The sequence below is a fragment of the Chaetura pelagica genome, unplaced genomic scaffold (assembly GCF_000747805.2).
Source record: "Chaetura pelagica isolate M959 unplaced genomic scaffold, ChaPel_1.0 scaffold386, whole genome shotgun sequence".
Classification (NCBI taxonomy): domain Eukaryota; kingdom Metazoa; phylum Chordata; class Aves; order Apodiformes; family Apodidae; genus Chaetura; species Chaetura pelagica.
In genome coordinates, this window is record NW_009953703.1 from 3,363,269 (window position 1) to 3,387,401 (window position 24,133).

The following is a 24,133-nucleotide window of genomic DNA, read 5'->3' on the forward strand; positions in this document are numbered from 1 at the left end:
CGGGAGGACCGCGTCTCTGTCCCGCAGCGCCCGCGGGAAGGAGCCCGCGCCTCAACTCGGTGCTGAGCGCTTCAGGCACAGCCTCCGGCCAGTGAGCGGCACTTCTGTTTCACGGTGCTTTTGTCAAAGCCCAACTTTTGCTGAGTTATTGGGGAGTTAGGAACAGCAGAATGCGATCAGTGAAAGATAAGAAAGATCTCTGGAGTATATTGATTACTTAAAAAAAATATATTGTTGTTGTTATTCTCCTGAGCAAAAACTCCTGTCTGTTCCAGGTTTGGGTTTGCAAATACAGTGCTACCAGTGTGAGGAGTTCCAGCTAAACAATGACTGCTCTGCTCCAGAGTTTATCGTGAATTGTACAGTGAACGTTCAGGATATGTGTCAGAAAGAAGTGATGGAAAAAAGTGTTGGTAAGAATTTACTAATTACACTTCTGTTGATGTGTGTTGGCTGGCATTTACTGCTTTTGGCTCCACCCATTCACAGTCTTCAGCTATAGAGGAACCCGGTATTTCTACCTAAAGGAACAACATTCCATTTCTTACACTGCTGAGTAACTTTGCAACTCAATAAAGTTAATAATTTTCCTTTAAAACTGATGTAAAAACTGAAGGATGCAAGCCAAATGTTGATAAAACTGTTAATACACAGTCTTATGAGTCTCAGATTTAGTTTCCCAGCACTGGGAAATTAATAACAAGAAGTTAGTTTAATCTCATTACAGTTAATTACATGGGCTTTTTCCCCCAGAGATGGAAGAGCATTAAATTAGTAATTCCCTCCTTTCTTCTGTTTACACTAGCAATTCATATACTCTGAAGGTTCATCTTAAGGGAAGGAAAGTGTAGTCATCTGTGCTTTCATCCCTAAAAGAAAACATCAAGCAAAAGGGAGAGAAAAATAAAAAGAACATATTTGTGAGTTTTTTCAGGAGAAGTAGGGCACAAGTTGATACTCGTTTTCTAAGGCTAGGGTGGCTTTTCCCATGCTGTAAATAATATTAAGTTAGCATTTTTGGAGATAAGTGTGTTCAAAGGGGAACTAGCTGTGATTCTGCTTCACACCTCTATTGTCTTTTGTGTGGAAGGCATTTGAGATTTAGAGAGAGCTGGCTTGGTTTTTAGACCACCACAGTGCTCCATAGCTACGTGAGTAGAAGCCTATAGCTTCGTTAGGGACTTCGGGGCTGGGCGGGGTGGCAGGGAGTTGTGTTTGTGGAAGTCGGAGTTGCTGCCCTCCTGCCCTGGCTGCAGGCAGCCGGTCAGACGCGGGGCGTTACAGCCTGCGAGCTCGCAGTACCTCGCTGGTTGCCTCCACCTAGCTGTGAGCTCGGTACCCAGCGCTGGGCGGGAGGAGCAGAGGGCAGGCTGGGACATCGGGACCCTGATTTCAGGGGAAGGTGCTGATTTAAAGGGATTGTGCGTCTTGCGACTGAGGGCAGTGCTTTAGAGGAAGGAGTTTGCTGATGTAAAGGACTGTTACACTGTTAATATAAATCAAGCTGTGGTCTGTGCTTTCTTACTGAGTCCTTCAGTAACAGCAGGATCCCTCTCTACCTAGCAAATGTGTGCAGCCTCTGTCTTGCACGGTGACATTGATTCTTTGCATTAGGAAATTGTTAATTAGTATTTTCAAAGTGTTTATGAATCAGCTAGTTCTGCTTGTGCTGGTAGTTTCAGGTCACTTCATTAGGAATCAGAAAAATAATAACAATGGTTGTTACCTATCAACAGTAGCTGAACTGCTGGCACTTTGTTTCATCTTAGTAGCACCATCCACAGTGACTATATTTCTGTAAAAAAATTGGAGTCCACTGTAGAGAGAGCAGCTAAATGTTTAAAGGAAGTTTAAAGGAACATTATTTCAAGCTATGTATTGTTGGAGTATTTTATTTCAAGTTTACTCAGAGTGGTGGGATTAGGAGATAGTTACACCTTGCAAGGTACTTTTAAAGACCACATGCCTCTAAATGAATGAAGGTTTCACACACCACAGCTTCTATAGTACTTCTAATAGGTTTGAATGGATCCCGTGGTGATTCAGAGGCTCTCAACATATTATATAGACACAGAAACAAAAGGTGGTTCTCATTTAAACAGTTGTTTGGTCTTGCTCATTTGCTGGTTTTTGTTTGAAATATCTTCCACGCTTCCTTCATGTTTCCATTTCAACGCAACCGCAGGCTGGATCAGCCTTCCAGAAATGTATTTGTCATTGTCCCTTCTGGTGAATGTTGGAGAAGTGTTTTCAGTCACCTAAACCCCACACAGATGAGAGTGCAACTCGTGGATAGGTAGGCTTGCATGTGTGCAAGTGGGGAGAGCCACTTGTGTGCTGTGGCGTGGGATGGTCAGTCATGCATCTTTTCTCAGGCTGGCGGGCAAGGGCGCAGTCTGGTCAGTGTGGCTGTGGCACAGGGAAAAGGCAAATTGGAGCTGTTGGAATAGATTCTAGACATATATTGATGCATAATTTGTCCTTACTCCAATGAAGAAATTGGTTTGCAATGCAGTAAATAAGAAGCTCTTTAAAGAAACTTTAGGGTATTTTGGTTTGGTTTGTTTCCCTGTGCAATTTTATACAGTCTCTGAGCAGATCCTTGGATTTTCCCTTTAGGAGGTAACTAGCATGCTGTGCATAGCAGGTACCACTGTTTTATATAATTTACTTCTATAAATGCAGTTCTTACTCATTTTAAGCTCAGAGATTGTACATTTCAACTAGTGAATAAATTTGAATTTTTAACCTATTTCAAATTGAGAGAAATTTACATTGCAAGCTTAGTTTCTCTGTTATCCTCAGTCGATTCTAGAGAGGATTGGTTGTAAAACAGATGATTCAGTTCATCATCCTTTATTGTTTTGGCTTTATTCTAATTGATATTTAAATATGTATAATATAAATGCCTTATTCTCCCAAGTTTTATTTAATAATTCATTCTACTTCTACCAATATTTTTCATAACTTGATTCCTTTGGTTGTTGCTTATCACTGAAAGCTGAAATCTTTCAGATATTGATTTTACTTTATAATAGACTTGAGTTTGAATTTTTAACCCAGAATATGAAAGATGTGAATTTACATTTATTTGACAGCACAATCTCATAATTAGAGTTTTTCCTCTTGACTAGATACAGTCAAAGGAGTATAATTTAATTTCTATAGACTAACCCATTTTTGTCCTTAATAAAATACAGCTGTGTCAGGGAGCAAAATGTTGCAAGTTCTCCTAAACCTTATTTAAAAGTTAAATGCAATATTTTGAGATAAAGTTCACGGTCTGAGTCGGTAACCTATTGATGTAGCCACCCTTCCTTTGCAGTGTGCATAAATCTGGGTGTTTGCTTTGCTATCAAGGGGGTCGCTGACTTACAGTCTGTGCTGCGCCTGCAATATTGTCCCAGCTTGTAGCAGTGACTTTTTTTTTCTTAGACATTTGTTGGTGTTCTTTGAGTTGTACAATGGCAATGTCCTATGAACAGTGCAGTGGACAGCTATAACTCCGTACAGCTTTTTTCATTTATATTGCAAATAGTTATTCTTTACCATAGTTAAACAAACCACTCCCCTTCAGTTGCTATGAAATGAGGGCAAGTGTTTTAAATGTACTTTTCTTCTCTCAGAATATTATATCAATTTCTGGACAGCCAATCTTAGGAAGTACTTATTGTCTTCAGGTGAAAAATAACTGCAGCATAGACATGTTCCTAACCCAGTGGCTGTTACTGTGACAGCCTCTGGTGTGAGTAGCTAAGGATGCAGGTGTTAAGTCACTAATGCTTCTAATTAGATTGGCAGGCAAGTTACCCCAGCTGTTTGTAGTATCAGGTAGAAGTGTGCTCCATTTCACAACTTCAAATGAATTAAGAATTGAGCAGTATGTAAGCACCTATCTGATTAAGCCATTTTGTGGAACTAGTATAATCCTGCCCCCCCTGCAAGCATGTGCTTTGCAATGGCAGCTTGTATTGCACTTGCACTTTGGGGATCTGTCATTGCACAGAAGTGGAGACTTTGTTGAGTAGGTGACAAAATAATTTTCTTGCTTTAAGCAGAGTTATATTTAAAATTTTTGCTAGAACAAGTTTTATGCAGTTATGTTAACATTCTGCTCCAGTGGGAGATACAGAAGGACCGGACAGTATTTTGCCTGCAATGCAGAATCTTAGAAACTGATTTGTTTCTTTAATCTTTTAAAAAAAACAAACAAAACCCCACAAATCAGCGCTTTCTTCCTTTAGGGGGAAGAATGGAGAGAATGAGCAGTGGAAGACTACAGGAAGTAATTTTTGTCCCACAGAAATTAACGTAAGGGATAAATTCCTAGTGCACTCTTCAGCTGGATGAATAGGTGTTTGAAAACTGAACGTGCATGTTTGAGAAAGGATCAAAGTTCTTGCTGATAAGAATTCCACTTGCAGATACTTTGTGGAAATACCAGTGGCAGATTCCCCTCTCACTTACCTCTCTCCTTTCCAGCTATGAACTTTTAACTTAGAAATGTCAGCGCTCCTTTGTTTTTACAATGTATGTAGGAACAAAGAAATCTTGCAGTAGATTAGAATCAGATGAAACCTTGATGACATGTAGATGTGTAAATAATGTATATATGCTTTTATACATCCTTCATGGTAAACATACTCATAATGAAGCTTACCTTTTACTGAAGACAAGAGCTATCTGAGCATTAAGGCTGATGTAAAGCCTACTACTGAAGGCAAAATGAAACTTGCCAGGTGAATAGATCAGGGAGGAATAAAGCATGAAGGATGAGGCAATCAGCCCAGAAAGGTAGAACATTTAAATTCCTCAGAGCTTGCTGTAAGTTCACCTGCCCCCGTGTATGTTTTGAACAATGTATCTTCTGCTCTAATGTGGTTGTGAACTTACTTTTACAAACTTACTTTTGCAAGGAAAAAAATCCACAGGAGCAAGACTGATATTTTTAAATGTCTGTCTATATAAACCTAAGGTTGTTTCTGTATTTTCCTTTGCAAATTAATTAGGAAGTGACCCCATTATTTCTATTAATCTACAGTAAGAGACTTCTCTTATCAGTTTGGTTTACTAATGGTCTTTTGGTATAATGGTCTTTTTTTGCATAATATAATCTTGTAGTGTAATTAAAGCAATTGCTGTAATTGTGCATGTAAAAGTAGTGGATGGGAACGTCACAAACAAGATCATCATCTCACCGTTGAATAGAATTTTGTTTATTTAACTCTTCTCAGTACTGTTTTCCAAGTTGTTTGTTTTATCAAGCAGAGGAAAGCAGTGTCTAAGTTGTGTGATGATTTGGTCTATGGTAAATTATTTACCCATTATTATTACTTTATTTACCTTACTGTGTTGCTGCCATGATTAAGATGGTTTTTGTGTGGCTGTTAAGGATTACAGGAGCACATACTTTTTTTCTGTTCTCATGGATAGTATCCATTAGTGCTATTACTAATTGCATGCTTGTATCAAGGGAAAATTATACTCTGGTGTACGTTTATTGACAAAATGATTAAACCAGTAAACAAAGTTCAATGTCTTCAGAATGACTGTAGGCATTAAAGTTTCATAGGTAATAGCTGCATTGCCAGGGTCCGTTTCGAAGGAACATCCACTGAGCAGGTGGGGGATGTTTTCTTTTTTCATTTTTGTTTTCTTCTACACTGTCTGTTTTGGTCTTAGCATATAAACACAGCTCAAAAAAAACTATAAAGTATAATATAATAAGTCTCTACTGACAAAAAAAAAAAGTAAAATTTGACATGAGACAGTTGTTACCTGTACCATCCTATCTCGTGCTACCAGGTGCCCAGTGAAGTGAAGACATAGTAACTGGTGTTGGAAACATGCAGTTCCTTTTTTTATTCAGAATAAAAGACTTAAAATGTGTGCTAATTTGTACTGTATCCTGAAAACTTTGAACTGTGGGTATATTAGCCTTCCAAAACACTTTTTCAGATGCCAGAGTTGTCATCTTCCTAGTAAACTTCTTCCACTCTTTGGGTTTCTCAGAAAACTTTTCAGCCACGTATAAGATTAACTGAATTAAGCATATCGGGTCAGGGGCAATTATGGACAGTATGTCCATAATTGCAGTTCTGACTGCCTTTAAGTATAGAAAAGCAAGAGTGGACTTAACAGTTCAAGCAATTAATGAGTTGGAAGTCATGACAGAGATCCAAGTGCAGAAGTGACAAGGGCTGTATTCTTTTAAGGAAGTTGTGGTATCTGGTCCAGTAAATTTCATTTTTTCACAGGACATAGAAAATAGCTTTTTATGTTTTTTATTTCTCAGAGTTTTATTAAAGGTATGCAAATGAATTTTGTGAGGAGACGGTACCCACAGTCTGGTGTCTCTTAAACCTCCCTTAAGAGTCTCCTCTTGCTTTTCACACTGTCCTGGTTTGAGCCAGGATGAAGCCACTTTTTCTTTTACTGTGGCCTGACCCTATGACTGGTCTTAACTTCCAGTCACCTGATGAAAACATTGGCAAGTGCTAATTTAATTAATAAACTAGTTAATTTAATGTTAAATTAATAAATTTTTTTTCATTTCCATTTTTCCTTTGTAGTGAAGATATTTTTTTAAAAATCTTGATACAATCTATTTTGCCAAATTACCAATGACCTTTGAATGTGAAAAAAGTAATATAAAAAACAGGCAAATCCTACTCTAAAGTTGAACAGGCTGTAAAACTAAGCATGAAAAAAGCTAAAAGATACAAAAGCCAAATGAATTTCAAAGGTACTGGCAGGCAAGTGTAAACGTGAGCCATTCCATTGAAATTGGTAAAGACAATAATAGTAGGATGCAACCGGAGTATTCACATGTAAAACTATTTATGGGACTTCTTAATACCATTTTAACGTTGGTAAAGGCATAAGGACTGTGGCATCCCAGTCCATTTCAACAGCTAAGGATTGACAAGAAAAATGTTCATACGGGATTTTGAAGATTAAGTCTAAGTTCACCTCTCTTGCAAGAAGATAAAGTATGTTTAGATCTTGATGTCCAAGGCCATTTGTATCTTGATACCTTTGTGTCAGGGAAGCGCAGATGATAGAAGGCTGTAAACCAGCTTTGTTTGAAAGATTGTATGTTTCAGTGCTTGACTCTTAAGTCCAATTTGGTGAGCAGAGAAAGGAGTAGGGACAGTAGAAAACAAAATAATTAGATTTGCAGGTAAAAATTGAGCTTTGACTTCTGGTTTGTAGCAGTCTGTGGCTTTAAAAAATATTTGATAATGCCACCATTAGCAGCTATATTTAACTTTCTCAGCCCATGCATTTTTAAGCAGTTTAATGCCTTGCTCCTACCTGTGATGCTGCAAGCAGTGACAGAGACTACTTTGTGCTATTGCTTGTTACTAGCAATGCAGTTTTGAGTCATATTTCCAGGAACAGAATTAGAAGGCGTAACTTAGAAATATCATGGTAATCCAAACCTTTGGCCTCTGTAGGTCAACAATTGTCCACTTTTCTTCTAGTCTGAAAGAGCTGAGTGGAGAAATTCTGCCAAAGGCAGAGATTCATAGAATCATAAAATCATTAAGGTTGGAAAAGACCTTCAAGATCATCTAGTTCAACCATCTCTAGGAGAATGCTGTTGGAAACCTTGTCAGAGGCCTTGCTAAAGTCAAGGTAGACAACACCCAGCAGCCTTCCCTTGTCTAATAAGCAGGTCATCCTGTCATAGAAGGAATTGAGGTTAGTCAAACAAGACCTGCCCTTCATGAAGCCATGCTGCCTGTGCCTGATTACCTGGTTGTTCTGCATACACTGCATAATGATACTCAGGATCATCTGCTCCATCAGCTTCCCTGGTACTGAAGTCAGATTAACAGGCCTGTAATTTCCTGGATCATCCTTCCATCCTGGGATGAAGCAGAGGGCTATGTCTCCTGTGGAGATGTGCCACTGCAGAAAGCTGTTCCAAAGTAGTTGGGTAACAGTGGGAAAGTGACTGTCTGCTTTGGAAATTAGGTCACTGATCTTGGAGGTGGTATCTGAGTTGCCAGTTTTGGCTCTGGAGGCTCTGTGTATTTTGCTGAAGGACAGTCTTGAGACTACAGGTGCAAACTAAAGTTACATACTGCTGGTATTATGGTTGGCTCTTAAACTGGGGAGTCATGCTTACACTTGCTCTCTTTTCTCTGTGTCTGCTATAACAGAAGAATTGCAGGTGCCTGGTAAGATCCTTTTCAAGCAGTATGAGGAAAAGCTTGGATCTCTGGTGCCTTCTGCATATACACAGTGTAAGAAGTAGGTGTAATATCACCTTTTTTGGTTGTCCTAGTAACAAGTTAAACTGTTATTCCAGAGAACATTTACTGGGCTCTGCAGACAGGGTAGGTAAAAGGAATCTCACTTTTGGATTTGAATAAATTGTAGCATTAATTGTTGCTGTCAAGACTGAATGCATCTGCATGTGGCCAAACTGTGCCAGGGTGCAGATGCTCAGGACTAGACTGAAGCTAAGCAGGGGGGGGGAGGGGGTGAGTTTGGCAGTTGTGAGGTGTGTGTGTATAGAATGGATCAGGGTGAGAAAATTAATACTGCAAGCAGGAAGTATAGAAAAGCCTTGAGATTTATGCCTCCAGCACTTCATTGCATGGAATAAGGCAGAAATCCAGTAGAAATGGTAGTAATGATGGGCAAGTTGTTTGGTCTAGGAGTTAAATTTTCAATGCCCAGTTATAGTAGGTGTATGTGGCAGAAGACAGTGTGGAATATAACTGCATTATCACACAGATATTCTGGTCTTTTGCACTCCTCTCTCTTCTTAAATGTACTTGAACTAAATCTTCAGCCAGCCTCACAAACCTTGAAGCCAATATGAAGGACAATCAATTGGTCAGTAGTAAGTACTTCCTAGTAACACATCACTGTAGTACCTCCTCACAGGCATAACCCACCCTGCTGCTGGGGGGGCTGCTCAGGCTGTGAAAAAAAACAAGTTAGTTGGTACTCATCCATTAAGAGATTGTGCTGCAAATATTCTAACAGTATATTAGTAAATAGGCAAATTAAGCACTAGTGTAAACTTCTGAGGGTAGGTATCTGGGAATGACCCCATCCCAGTAAATGCAGAGTGTAAAATGTGCAGCCTTCTAGCTAGCAACTCAGAACAATCTGAGGTAGCTCCCAGAAAGGTTTGCTGTTCTATTCCTAGGTGATGTGTTAATGTATCAAGCCGATTGCTCGAGCAAGAATATCCAGTGATTAGCAGTTATGTCTGTGGTACGAGTCTTAGGAGGCAGATAACCGCTTTGGAGAGCTGTGCGCAGTTCATGCCTGCTGGCGGTAAACAATTCCAGATCTTGGAAGTAGTTCTAAAACTGCTCAACAGTACAAAAACAACTGCAAGAGAGGAGTCTGAGAGACATCCTTGAGATATAAAAGCAGTTAATCTCTAGACATAATCCAGAAAGGATGCTGGTGTCTCATTTGAACTCAGTGGTGAACTGCAGTAACTGGGGAATGTTAACCTGTTTTGTGGAGCAAGGAGAGTAGTGTCCCTCCCATCAACCCGTGGGAGTCACAGAATCATAGAATGTCTTGGGTTGGAAGGGACCTCAAAAGGTCATCTAGCCCAACCCCCTAGAGTAAGCAGGGACATCTCACACTAGACCAGATTGCTAAAAGTCCCATCAAGCCTGACCGTGAATGTCTCCAGGGATGGGCAACCCATTCCACTGACCCACCATGTATTAATGAACTTTTTCCTAATGAACAGGTCTTCCCCAGCCTTCTTATAGGCTCAGTTGCCCTAATGTATTTCTTACTGCAATTAGACTGGAATCTCAGTATGACAGAAATAAGGTTTAAGAATATTTTTCCTGTCTTTCTTTAATTTGTACTATTTAAAGTGTCACTGCTTTTTCACACTCATGGTAAAAAAAAAAAAAAAAAAAGGTGAAGTTATGACTGAAGTATTTTTAAAATGTCACTCCTGTACAGGAAAGGTGAGCTCTTTCTTCCATCAGTCTTCTATGCCTGTTTTCATTGTGTCTTGCTATAAGGATATTGCAGAATTAAGAGAAAAAAGCACAGCCTTTCTCTGCCAATGAAGTTTAGTTCATACCTGATGCTTTGTAAAAAGCACAATTAGGGTGTGACAGCAGCTCAAATTAATCAGTACTTAAAGAAGAAAACTTGGATGTGAAGGGCATGTCTTTAGCCAAGTAGTTATTAAAAAAACTGACAGAAGTGCTGACTTTTTAAATTATTTGAAGAAATTTTATTACAATTCTAGAGCTGGGAATGGGAATAATGAGTCATTTGGGAGTGGAATTTCCTATTGTAAGACACATTTACAGAAGACCCACAGGAGAAGCGTTACAATGGGATTTTACTACTGTTAGATTATTCTGTTCAGGCATGAACATGGTCCATCTGCAGATGAAACTTAAGAGTTGTAAAATACAACTCTGTGTGGGAACACTGTGCTTTAACTTCAGACACAGCTCAGGATTATTCTTTGGAATTTATCCTGGAGAACAGAGCTGTTGTAAACACATGGAGTTAAGCTACAGGACTTAGATTGTTTTTGAGGTGAGGTCTCCTAGAGTTGCCTGGTGAAAACCATGCCTCAGAGAGCTTAATTTAATTGGTCACAGCATTGAACAATTCTAGTCTCCTAGCCTAAAGGAAAATTGCAACATATTTGATATTTCAGGGACCTAAACTAAAAAGGCACTGTGAACAGGGCTTTGCAGGAATCCTCTGAATAGCAAATGGCAGGAAAAAGAGTTATCTTACAACAAGGGGCACAGGAAACCTGCCAAGGTCAAAAGCTTCTTAAAGGCTTGGTCTTTGAGGGGAAAGTCAAGATTCACTGCTGTTCATAGGGAAGATTGAGGAAGGGCTGAGCTTGGTGGGTGGGTGTAGCTGCAGGGAAGGAATCTGTGATGAGGAAATGCAGGATTAGAGATGGAAGAACAATCCACTGTGCCTAGTTCTATTTTATACAAGATTCTTTCCTAAAGAGGGAGGGGAAAGGAAAAAGTTAATCATAGCCATGAGAAGGGTCATGTCTGCCTCAGGTCTTGGAAGACTGCAAGAGGAACATGGACAAAGCTCCAGGTCTTTGTGGGAAACATCAGCAGAGATTTCAGTATTGTAAGCCCATCAGTGGCAGCCCAGTGGAGGCTCCTTGACAGCAGTGGTTTCTCAACAGAGACAGAGCTCTCTTTTGCAAACTGCAGTAATAAACATTGTGCCTCTTGATCTGTGTGCCTTTGCTGTTACAGCTAGGACACCCTGTAGCTCCTTTTGCTTCTTGAGGAAAGGCTTTACCTGCTGTGTGGATTGATTGAAGCTCACTGGAGACGAGGGAGATTTAACACTGACTTAAGGGCTTCTTTTTAGAAGTTTAAGTAGACAGATAGCCTTAAAGCATGTTTCAGAGGTTAGATCTGCAGAGGGAGAAAACAAAACAAAGAAGCCCCTGCTAAGCTGGGATGGCAGTTTGCTGCTGTACACAGCACTGAGTAGCACAGTGGTGTCTGCTGGGCTGTGTAGATGCTGTAGTGCTAATTTCTGAAGTCCCTGTGGACTGAGCAAGTCTCTGCAGGTACTGTAAGTTCAGTACCTACAGGTCATATTCCTGCTTTGGTGCCTCCAGGGAATGTCTCCAACACTGTGTATTTTAAAACATTATGGGACCGTGCTACAGGATGCAGAGACACTGTTCTCCAAGGGAATCCTGTTCCCAGACCCTTCAAAAGGAAGAAGACTTCTGAGAACCCATATTCAAAATGAATAGTGATTTTATTATCCTTAGAAATATTTACCTCTGTTTGTAACTGCAAGGCAATACAAGCAAACCTCCATTATTTGTGTATGTGTTATGTCTGTGTTCTTCCAAAAAAACAATTTCTATTTTACCACTTGCAGGAAGATTTTAGAGTAGTGAGAGGTAGAACTGAGAGGTCACAACCATCTTCTGTGAGAGGGGAAAATGCAACTATGTATTTTAAAGCCTTTATAAACCACTTAAAAATAACAGCCATATGCATCAGAATGTACTTTTTTCCAGGTAAAAACAATGCAGGAAATTAAAAACTTAATTAGATTATTAATTAAAATTAGTTAAATTATATTTTAAAAAGGAAGACTTTAAACTCAGGCCATTTCTTTACAAATGGAAATTTCTGCTTGAGGGTATTAGGCTTCAAAGAAAGCAGGAACTGAGATTACCTAGGAAAGTACTTCTGCTTTTTCTTTGAAAGAGGGAGGGGAAGATGAAAGGTTTGCTGACAGTCATTCTGCTTTTACTCTTGGTTATTTGTCTCTGTGTGGCAAATGAACAAGGAAAGGAAAAAAAAAAATGCTCAAAAGACAGATTAACAGCACAGGAAACTGTAATTACTTAGACACCTTAAACATCTCAGACACATTCAGCAACGGAAACAAAAGTAATTTTCAAACTAATTGCATTTCAGTTATAGCTATTTAAACAGCTTATTCCAAAAGATGAAGAATTCTGGTTATAAAATGCATCATTTGATAGACATTATGTTAATCAAATTGATAATATTTTCGGTTCCAACCAGAATCAAATAAAATGAAAATCCCAACCAGAGTGCCTGTGATTCTCTTGCAGTGCAGAGCTGTTGGCTGTGTCACAGCAGAGGTCTGGCTTAATCACCAGCATGGCTTGGGAGATGCAAACTGGTTTTGCAAGAGTTTTCAAGCATGAGTCGTGTTGTGAAGCAGAACCAGTGTTGGTATCAAGCTCAGTAACCTCTGTTCTGTGTCACAGGAATCATGTACCGCAAATCCTGCGCATCTTCAGCAGCCTGTCTGATTGCCTCTGCTGGGTACCAGTCCTTCTGTTCTCCAGGGAAGGTGAACTCTGTTTGTATCAGCTGCTGCAACACGCCGCTCTGCAATGGACCCCGGCCAAAAAAGAGGGGGAATTCTGGTGTGGTGCTCAGGCCACACGTGATAACCACCATTCTGCTCCTTAAATTGGTTCTTTTGGGTTTGTATTGCTAAACTTGAAGCAAGTTTTTGCCCCGGCACAGGTTGTTCTGTCTCCTCCTTTCTTCAAAGACACTGCAACTGTTTTCTGTTTGTTTCCAAATCCCTGTCAACAGTAAGGGAAGTTCAGTGGTTGTGGGGAGAGGAGGGCTGATATTTTTGGCAGCTAATGAATTCAGTTAGCAGATTGAATTTCTAGTGAGCACTTCAAAATCCCAGCAGCAGAATACAGAACTCCAGCTCTGTTTGCATAATTGGAAACAAATCCATCTGTGTTACTCCTTTTAAGATGTAAGTCAATTCCTAAGTCCTTCTAACTTCCATGTTTTTCAGTTCATTGCTGATCATTAACTTTGCCTTACGAAGTCATACTTCATGTTCACAAAGGCCGTTTTGTGCATCATGACTGGGCTCTGACCTAGTCTCCAGTAGCACTGCTTCCAAGCTGGGCTTCCCTGGTTCCACACCTGGTTTCTGTGCACTGCAGTTGGGCTTGGTCTCGTTCTGAAAAGTACATAAGAAAACGTTGTTGTTGTCCCTCGTAGAAGACTTGCGCCTGGACGACATGAAGAGCAGTGGGCGCAGAGACCGGCTGCTCCTCGCTCTGGAGCTGAGGTTGGCTCTGAGAAACTTCTCCTTGTTGGCATGCTCTATGGTCAAGTGGCAGCGGAGGATCTGCAGGAACACACTGCGGAACTGCTGGGAAGAGATGTTGTACAGGAGGGGGTTCACCACCGAGCTGAGGTAGAAGAAGATGTCGGCGATGGGAAGAAGAGTGATGTAGGCTCTGAAGTACGGGATGGTCCAGTCTTGCTTTGGTTTAGCAGCAGCCATGATCCTTCGGACCTGGTTTGGCATCCAGCATATTGCCAGAGTTGCAACTATCAGTCCTGCGAACAGAAAGAGGAAGAAATCAGTGTGCGTACATGGGGGAAAAAAACCGTAACATACTATCAATTCTGCTCTTACTTGTTAGGAAACAGTACCAATTTTTCAGTGTTTTGCTTGACAGCTTTTTCTGCCAGTAGCGGTTTTGGTCTTTGGTTGGTTGTTTTTCATAACTGTTGCAAGGTTGCAAGTTTCCTGGTAATACAAAGCTGAGGGGATTGGCTGATACACCTGAAGGCTGTGCAGCCATTCAGTGAGATCTAGACAGACTGGAGAGCTGGGCAAAGAGGAACCTAATGAGATTCAACAAGAATAAGTGTAGAGTCACCATGCACCAGTACAGATTAGGGGTTGACCTGCCAGAACGCAGCCCCACTGAGAAGGACCTTGGGGTCCTGATGGGCAACAAGTTAACCATGGACAGCAATGTGCCCTCATGGCCAGGAGAGCCAATAGTATCCTGGAGTGCAGTAAGAACAGTGTGTCCAGCAGATCAAGGGAGGTTGTCCTCCTTCTCTGCTCTGCCCTACTAAGACCACATCTGGAGTATTGTGTCCAGTTGGACTCCCCAGTTCAAGAGGGACAGGGATATGCTGGAAAGAGTCCAATGGAGGCTACAAGGATGATTAAGGGACTGGAACATCTGTCCTATGAGAAAAGGTGAAGTGACCTGGGGCTGTTTAGTCTAGACAAGAGAAGACTGAGAGGGGATCTTACTAATGTCTATAAATATCTGAGGGGTGGGTGTCAAGAATGGGCCAGTCTCTTGTCAGTAGTGGGAATGTGGCACCAAGTGACAACACAGGAAGTTCCACCTCAACATGAGGAAAAACTTCTTTACTGTGAGTGTGACAGAGCACTGAACTGGCTGCCCAGAGAGGTTGTGGAGCCTCCTTCTCTGGAGACTTTCAAGACCCCTCTGGATGGGTTCCTGTGTGATCTGCCCTGGGTGTTCCTGCTGCAGGAGGGGGGTTGGACTCAATCTTTAGAGGTCCCTTCCAACTCCTCTGATGCTATGATTACAGCAAGACCCTGACAAGAGGCTACATAGTGCTTGGATAGTGTTTCTTTGTACCTATTGTCATTTATTAGTTTTCAAAGTGTTTTTTCATTGATACTGTATCTTTGGCAAGAATGCATTTTTATTTTGTGTTCTTACATTTCTTATGTCTTTCCCTTTACTTTGAAAAGCAAACAAAATAAATAGAACCTATAGCCATACCAGATCAGGCAATACCCAGAAGAGATCAGATTCTTGTTTGTACTTTACCAAAAAGAAAGTAAGTATAATAATATATTTTGTGTTATTTTTGGTAAATTTCCTCTTACAGATGATATTTTCAAGTAAAATATGTATGGATCTTTTTATGGTAATTAAGATATGTTGGGCTTTCTTAAAAATCAAATTCCAGTGGAATTAGATTATGAATGTAAATAAGGAGAACCCAAGCCTAGTCATGAAAGTGTAAGCAGTTTCAGATTACAAATTAGGCTTTAAAATGTGGTATCTGACCATTTTGTATTTATATGTAAATATAAATACATGTTGCTGCATCACTAATGGCATTAAAAAGGGGGTGACTTAAGTGTTCGATGTCTGAAAATTCTGCCTCTGTGGAGTGGCGATGGCTGGGGCTTCAGAGCAGCAGCCCAGAGGAAAGGAATGAGAGCCTGGGCAAGGTGCTCGGATCCTCGTTGGCATCCCCTGCCTCTGCTGCACGTGAGATCTGGAAATCCTGAGATCTTGCATGAAACAGCAGGTACAGAAAAGGATTCCTCTCAGTGCTCCCCTGGAAAGCACTGCTTCTGAACAACAGAGCCAGCAGTTGTCTGTTGCCACTTTGTTTTTCTCTCTGCAGGAACGTGCCTTACACCAGTTCCCTGAGGGAGCGGAAGCTGCAGGTTGGCTTTCCTGCTGCAAAGGCACAGAATAAGAGTCCTGGAGGTGAATGGTTTTCAGTTCCACTAGACTTTTGTTGTAGTGTTAGTCTGCTCCAAGGTCTAGCCTCTGTTCTTAACAGAAGCACAGCACTGTGTTAATTCTTACTGGTCAGGCTGATTGCCCACATTGAACAGATCACTGTAGGAATGCAGTTCTGAAATAGCTCTCAGTGATTTTTCAAGCTGGGAAAATAATATTTCACTGGTGGGAAGACAGGAATGTAACAGGTAAGAGCAGCAGAAAAGGGAAGAAAGATTTAATTTTTTTTTTAAACTTTGAAACTGCCAGGGCTTAAACAGGGTGTGTCTAAGGGCCTCCCACCACCACCCCAAGCCAAAAAAATGTAAGAAATATCTTTATTTAAAAAAAAATAATTAATTTTGTTAATAAAAGCTATAATTACTTTAAGAAATTTATTATGTCACTGAATGAGCTACCAAATAAAAATTGTCTTTTTGAACATTTGCTTCTGTAATCACTTAAGGTCATAATGATTCCGGTAGGATGGAGAAGCAGCATATTCGAAACTTGCAGCACTAGATGAAGAGTCCTGGGAGGCTGCTCTTAGCACACAAGCAGTAAATGTAGTTAGTTACCTTTGCCATTTTCTGCCCTTTCACTACCAGAACTTTCCTCAGCCACAGTCTCTTTATTCTCACTCCCATTCCTGACCAAACCCATGCCCCTTTGCTTGGCTGCCCTACTTGTCCCCTACCTTCTCACTTCATTTTTCAGTATCTGTTGTGTCTCTGTCAAAGACTGATCTGAATTTTGTATTAGTCCTGAAAATTTTCCAGCCTTCAGTGCTCTCTGTTCTGCTGTCAGTATAAATCCAGGGACAGAGATCCTGGCGTGGGGCAACAGAAAATGAGGAGCCCTGAGCAGTGACTTGTGACAGGAGGTTACTGCTCCCCTCGGCTTTGCCTCCTCTGCAGCCTCAACACGAAGACGACAAACCCAGGTCTGCAGTTGTATTGTCAGATTTTACCAGATTATTTCTTTCAAGGGAAAGGAGAATAAGCTCTCTGGTGCAATGTTTTATTCTCAGTTAGAAACAGGATATTTGATCATGCTGATTAATAGTTTCCTAAATTACAAATGCTGCTGTGAAAAACTGAGCAAACAATGTGTGCATTCAGTTTTAAAGCTCAAATCCACTGCTCCAAGATGTCGGATTTTTTGTTTGTATCTAAATTCTCTGCAACTGACCTTTCTTTTCATTTCAAACTGCCAAATGCATAAGATTCCCCTTTATATTATTCAGACACTTTTGTTCTGGGGAACTGAGTATTTTGTGTGTACAGCAAGAGAAAAATGAGCTGCTTGTTGCCCTTGCAGAGTGTGGTGAGATGTCTGTAAAACCTGGGGTGTTTTACAGGGATGAGTAATTGTGCATTTTTCCACTTGGCATAAAAAAGCTTGTTCATTCAAAGGAGATGCACCATGTAAATAAGCCTGCTGACAGTGTCACAATATTTTTTCCAACTGTTCACACCTGACATGATTATAGGAAGTGAACTGAAGTGCATCAGAAGGAAAGCTCTGTGCTCAGTCCTCAACACGCTCAGTGTTTTGACTGAGTGGCTGCTGCCATCCCTCTGAACTGCACACGGGCTGTGGGAGTTTGTTGTACTGTCAAGCTGCAGAAGGTGCTTAGAGAGCACTGTATCAGCTTGGATACACCACTATGGATTTTTTATTTTCCCTAGACCTCACTGCCTGCTAGGAATTAAAGTCCTTCACATTTCACCTCAAATCCAACTTTCTACTCATTAAAGTGAAAAAAAATCAGTAGCTCCACTTTTTTTTTTTTTTCAAGATTCCTGATGACTGCTCTGAAGTGACATTAAATGAGAGCAGAGATTTATCTTTCAAGGAGTAATGATGTTTATAAACAACGTAATGCTGTGGTCCAGCAACCTCCATCACTGGTGCTTGAAATTTCCAGCACATCTTTGAATCACTTGGTTTAATCATCAGAAGTGTATTAGACCATGCCAAGAGAAGCCCAGAGAACGTGTGTTACCTAGTTGACTGTGTGTAAGTGAATACAGCTCAGCCTTTGTAAGTGCTTGAGCTTATAATTCATTTAACATTGATGTAGATATTTCAAGGTAACAAAGACATGAAAAAAAAATCCTTGGCTAAAACCATTTTAAAAAGCTAAGACATAAATCAGCCACAAAATAGTTTGCCCAGATCAAGAACTGCTACATTCAACTACTATTTTAATCTGAAAAAAACCCACCCCAAACCTCTTTATAGCATACAAATTTAACAGTGATTTAAGTTTGGGAATTGTAATTGTAACTTCCCAAAAGTGGATCTGAGAGTATTAATTCTTAATATGTGACAAAGGATCTTTTATGTAGTAAAATAAACCTAGCATTTAAGTGGCAATAATATAAATATGCATTGCTGGCACAGAACAGGAGTTTGGCAGTCATCTGTCCCTTAGCAATACTTTTTTTGTTACTCAGAACATTCCTCTGGGCCATAGAGGACTGAATTAAATTCATTATGAACGTTATTGGGAGGGATCTGGAATACATGCAGATGTCTGGCAGAGGAGCACGGGCTTCCTTTTCCACCTTTCCAGATTTTGCTTGTTCCCCTGCTGAGCAGAATCCTGTCTCTTAGCTGCACCTGAGCACTTCAGTCCATCTCCTTCCATAGTCTGACATCTCCCCTCTATCCTGGCCACTGCCAGCCGTCCCACAAACCTTGTGCTTGTCTACACAGTGCCAGTCACTGGGCAGTGCCAGCCTCACACTTTGTGTGGCTGCCATAGGTCCTGAACCCAGGCTGTTCCATGACCTCCTCTACATGCTCCTTTGCCCAGGCCACCCTGGTCCCCAAGGTCTGCTGGCTCTGCTCATCAGAGCCTGAGCAGCCCTAAGCCTCACATTTTCTGTGTCTGTGATTTCTTTAATGGCACAAAGGCGGGTCCTCAGCACCTGCTTGTAAACTGACATTTAAATGGCAATTGTCAGTGGAATATAAGCATATGGTTAGGAGTGATGAGTCAGTACAGGCAGCCGTGCCATTGGTTCAGAGAGATGGTTGTTTTTTTTAGTGCTTAATTCATGTTGGCACACTTGTCCCGACCAGTCTCAAAGGTGTCACCTGACATTAATGCCCTGTGCCTCAGTCTCACAACCACGCATCAGAGATATCTGCTGCCAGCAGAGAAAACTACTGAGACCATCCCTCATTATTAAGTTTGCCATCATCAAGCAATACTAATCACAAGAAAAGTACTGAGTCCCTATTTGATTCTGCTACAAATGACTTTGACATGAACAAGTAAGCCGGTTTTGATGGTCATAATAACAGTCACTACCAACTTAGGGGGGGGAAGGAAAGCAAAGACTTCAGTCCTAATTAAGAATGTGACTTTCAGGTGGTGGGGTCTTAGCATTTATTTAGCTTATGTTTATTATTTTAACCAGCACTCAAAAATCTTGCTTTTCATTAGAGCTAAGGACCTAAGTAGTTAGCTTATTGTCTTTCTAGCGCTTAAGAAAAAAGTGGAGCCACAAAACAGTCTTTCAGTCACTGACCTTCCCAAGTGCAGATCAATGCGGAGCTGTTTACCACCCTGTGCAGCTGCTCTGTGCTGCCGCTGCTGCAGCTGCCTGCACGTGAGGAGTCAGCCACCTTCTGCTTATTGTCTACTGACAATTGTCATTTAAATGTCAGTTTACAAACAGCTGCTCCTGTCATTGCTGCGAGTCTGACTTGTCAGTGCAGCACAGACACCAAGCAGAACGGTCCCGCACGGCTGCTGGCAGCGCTGGGCAGGGGCTGGCAGCAGCAGCAGCGGCGCAGACGGCACCTCCCCAGCAGTTACACTGAGGGAGACTGGAGCATCTCCAGGAGAGAACTGTCTTCTCTGCTCTCCAGCCTCAAGGGCTTCCTACCAGTGTGTTTTCTGGCACGTAAACTGGAGACTGGTGAACTTCCTCTGCCCTACCAGCAGCTGGGCAGAATTTCAGGTTCAAACTTTCAGGCTTTAAACACTTCTGGTGAGTATCTGGTGTTGAGCCACTAGCCAGATTGACATGTGACTAAAACCCCCCTCTATCTCTGAAGAGCAGAATGGTGTGCAGGGGGGTGGGAGAGGGGAACACACCTTTTACTACTTCTCCCTGTCTAGTTATTGCCCATCCCTTCACCTCCCTTGTGTGTAAGGTCAGCAGGTTTAAAAGCAACACCCAGAGAGACACACAGTATTTCTTCAGCGCTTCTAGAACTTGGGGTGTTTCTGCCTAACTGCCAGCACTGGCATCTCCACATAAATGGGTCCCTAGAGCATAAAGCATGTGCTAAAATACCTGTGTAGATCTCAAACAAGTCTAGTTACATTCAGAGCTATCATACCTGCATATTTTTGTGCAGCCTGCCCTTTTCATCCACCTAGGAAACCTCTGTCACTATGTTCTCCTAAGAGCTAAACTTAGGATAAAAAGGCAATGGGACAGATCAGAAAGATAATCCTTTGCATGAAGAGTGGCCACACTCTTCTTGCCCACACACACACTTTGTGGAACCAATGCAGGAGGCCCAAATAGGCCACTGTGTTCTCTGGCAGAGGAGTACCCCTAAGTACTGTTCCAGCCACCCCACAGAGCAGTGAGCAGCACCTAACACAGCCCTGAGACAACCACAGGGTTCCCACAGACCTGCACGTGTCCCCTGTTCAACGTTACCAGCACCATTTCGTAGGCAGTAAGTCCCAGCTGGAGCTCTCATTACAGCCTTGTCCATTTGTGTCCTGCACTCTGCACCTCCATTCCTATGAGCTGCCAAGTAGCTCTTTCTTACTTACAGAGTTACTACAGAAGGCCACCAAGCAGCTAAGCTGCAAAACAGAAGTGGTGGGTTTGCTGCCCCTTCCACTAGTGACAGTTAATTTCACATTTCCCAAAAATCAATCACTCAATCCTGTATTCAGTGCATAGAGTGCCATAACCATCAATAAGGGTTTTGCTTGAATGAGGGCTGCAGTGTGCTCCATCTGTGGATAAAGCATCTGATGAACTTTAAAATGGAAAAAGAATACTAATATAAACCTCCCTTTTCCTTCTCACCCACATGCAATTTTCTTCTGCTGAAGGACAACCATTATAACAATAAGCACATATTGATGTATGTTGAGCTGAATATAAAAATGTATTAACCTGAGAGATTATCGATACTGTTTTCCCTGTGTCAATATTTAGTTCAAGGGACAGTAAGTTTTGATATTCACTGAAACAAGTTGATAGTTGCACTGCCACACACAGGCTGTATGAGCTCAACTTACTCAGCAACTCTGTTCCCTTTAGCCTCAACTTGCAGAGTAACACATTTGCTTTTTGAAAATCCTTCTCTGGGAGGAGGTAGTAAATAAACTACTCCTACTGAGGCAGTCACTACAGTGAGAAGATGTGACCAGTTTACACCTCCCAGTGGTTTCCCCATCAGAGTTTTCTCTGCAGACTCACTGTGGGATCTGACACAGGATCCTGGCTGGCTGCTAAGCGTGCAGCCTCTGCAGAGCAGGGGTTTCCACACCACTGCACATCAGCAACTCGCTGCCTTTGCCATGGGGCCACCTCATGCTCAGCCACACACACAGGGTTCCACTGGCAATGCAAAACCGAGACAAAATCCAGCAGCTGATCCTGCCCTGTGCTAGTACAGCAGGGATAACGAGGACAAAGGAGGCAGCAAGACAACATTTTTGTCACCAGCACGAGCAGGCAAATCTCCAAACGCTCACGGAGCAGCTCTGGCAAACACCCCACTGCCCTTCTCAGCATGGGTTTATCCTGAACAGCAGCCAGTCACAAACTAGTTATCATCATAAATACCACTGGAAGGACTAAGCGTGTGGCCTGCCACAAACAGTTGAAAACCAGCTCCATGCACATCTGAGCCTGTCAGCAGCTCCCAGCAAAAACCAATGGCCCTGCAGTTTCCACAGCCTGTGGGGAGGGGGTTTGGCTGCCTGAGCTGCTCCTCCCAGCCACAGGGGCTGTGTACCCAGGCTGGGTCTCATTAGCGAGCACAGCTCAGGTGGCAGGACAGTGCTGTCCCACAAAGCAGGGCAATAAATGAAAGGCACTGAGAAGAACTGATCTGCCCCTTGGTGAAACAAATGAACAAAACCTGCAAGGTTTTAATCACAGAACGACAGAATGGTTTGGGTTGGAAGGGACCTTAAAGCTCATCTAGTTCCAACCCCCCCTGCATGGGCAGGGACACATTCAACCTGCCCTTGGAACACTTCCAGGAATGTTGCTTCCACAACTTCTCTGGGCAACCTGTTGAATCATATAAATATTTTCTATATGTATAATATATATTTGTATATTTGAATGTATAAAATAATATATAATATATATAATCTATTTATTTTTCTATATAAATAGATTTTATGTATATATAATAAATACACTGCTGTTCTGTTGTACATGAAATCGCCTTTCTTCCACATGAAGACACCATTAATGGTCTTGCTAAATCCCACCTGCCAGAGCCATGCGTGTGTTTTTCCCACAGGGAGCCACTCCTTCTTCAAAACAGCAACAGGTTCAAGTGTGAGGCAGTGACAACACAGGAAATTTGTTTTTTTCCTTATTAAAAAGCTTCCACCGGTAACTGGAGCTGTCAGGCATATTTAGAAGAATTTCACACAAGTATTTGCTACCCTTGGCATCAGAAAACCACCTGCCACTGCTGTTGCCACTTCACTTCACAGGCAACTCATGCCAACGTAAATCATCACTAAGAGCCAGGAGATGTTGGCAGAATCTGAAGTGTCCATCTCCCCACTTGGCTTGGATTGTGCCCTCCTCCCCTCAGCCCCCCTTAAGGGTGCTATGAGATCATTAAGACCAAACTGGCTTGTCAGAGGCTTTGACCCAAGTGTCGTGCCATTGGGTCAAATCAATCCACAAGGAAACAACAGGCTGCCCACAGCTCCTCTCTCCAGCTGAAATGCCTACATCACCCAAGGGTTTGCTCAGTTCAGGTCCTCCCTGCTCTGCTACACACATTTTTTCTCCTCAACTGGCAATAAAGAGCTGCTCTCAGCTAGACACAGCACAGCACTAGCACATCAGCTACTCAAGCAAAGGACGAGGCAAATGTGCTTCCAGCAAACTAATGTCTAATAGAAATTAATCCTGAAGGAACCTGCCCAGAAAGACACCTTGCAGAGTGATGATGCTTCAGTCTGTATTGTAGTTCAGTCCTCTACAACTGATAGACAGTGTCTTGGGTTCAGAAACATTTCCATTAAACAAGGAAAAGATTATGAGAGACTTACCTGGAGCTGAACCAAAGTTTCAACTCTGCATCATTGCTCCATCCAGCTAGGACTTACATGGCACTACAGTACTATCTTGTCAGACTCCACAGCATTAAAACATACCAGCTCCTGGGGATCCCATCACATGCTTCTCAAGCAGTGGCAAACAGAGCCCTTGAGAGGAACAAGCTATTTTTGCTCTGTCACTTAACAGCCCTCAGTCATTCAGTAAAGTGATACCGAATCCATCAGAAGTTGTCAGGGGAAGAGAGACATGCAAAATGTAATTAGTGAGGACACAAGTGTTAACAGTTTTACTTCTTAGCAATTTAAAATACCTGATAATTATCCTCAAGTTCTTAGCAGGGTCAAGTTTTGTTCTCAAATATTTTTGAATACTGCCATTTGACAATGCAAACACTACAAAAAGCTAAAACTACTCATGGAAGTTTCATGACAGAAGCATCGTGCCTGAACACACACAGCCTTTTTGCAAAACAGTGATTAAAGTCATGATATGCTTTTAAAAGCCACACATGCTCATACATTGCCAGAGGAAACCATGTGCATTTTAATACTTTGTACTGGGTTTGCATGGCCATGGTGGCAGCACCTCTGTCAGACAGTATTTAAGAATGGGGGAAAGAAAAATTAAACAAACCTGCACAACTGCAGCTGGAGAGAAGAGTGAGTATATGTGCAAGAAAGAATTCTGCAGGCTGTCCCCACCAGCCCATGGAGGTTAACAGTGGAGCAGATACCCACCTGCAGCCCATGGAGTTAATGGTGGGCTGATATCCACCTGCAGCCCATGGAGTTAATGGTGGGCTGATATCTACCTGCAGCCCATGGAGTTAATGGTAGAGCAGATATCCACCTGCAGCCCAAGGAGTTAATGGTGGAGCAGATATCCACCTGCAGCCCAGGGAGGACACCACACAGAAGAAGGGGGATGCCTCAAAGAAGCTGTGACCCTGTGGGAAGCCTGTGCTGAGCAGGCTTCTGGCAGGACCTGT

The 24,133-nt window shown here is 41.9% G+C and overlaps 2 protein-coding genes across 2 annotated transcripts in view; one reads left to right on the forward strand and one right to left on the reverse strand.

Annotated features, from left to right (window-relative positions):
- Nucleotides 1-13,002, forward strand: part of LYPD1 (LY6/PLAUR domain containing 1) — a 16,569-nt gene extending 3,567 nt beyond the window's left edge. The window contains exons 2-3 of the mRNA XM_010000399.1: nt 254-413; nt 12,767-13,002. Of these exons, the coding sequence (XP_009998701.1) occupies nt 254-413; nt 12,767-13,002 (396 nt within the window). The remainder of the gene's footprint in view (nt 1-253; nt 414-12,766) is intronic.
- Nucleotides 13,003-13,353: 351 nt separating this feature from the next.
- Nucleotides 13,354-24,133, reverse strand: part of GPR39 (G protein-coupled receptor 39) — a 78,769-nt gene continuing 67,989 nt past the window's right edge. Inside the window, exon 2 of the mRNA XM_010000382.1 lies at nt 13,354-13,877. Within this exon, the coding sequence (XP_009998684.1) occupies nt 13,354-13,877 (524 nt within the window). The remainder of the gene's footprint in view (nt 13,878-24,133) is intronic.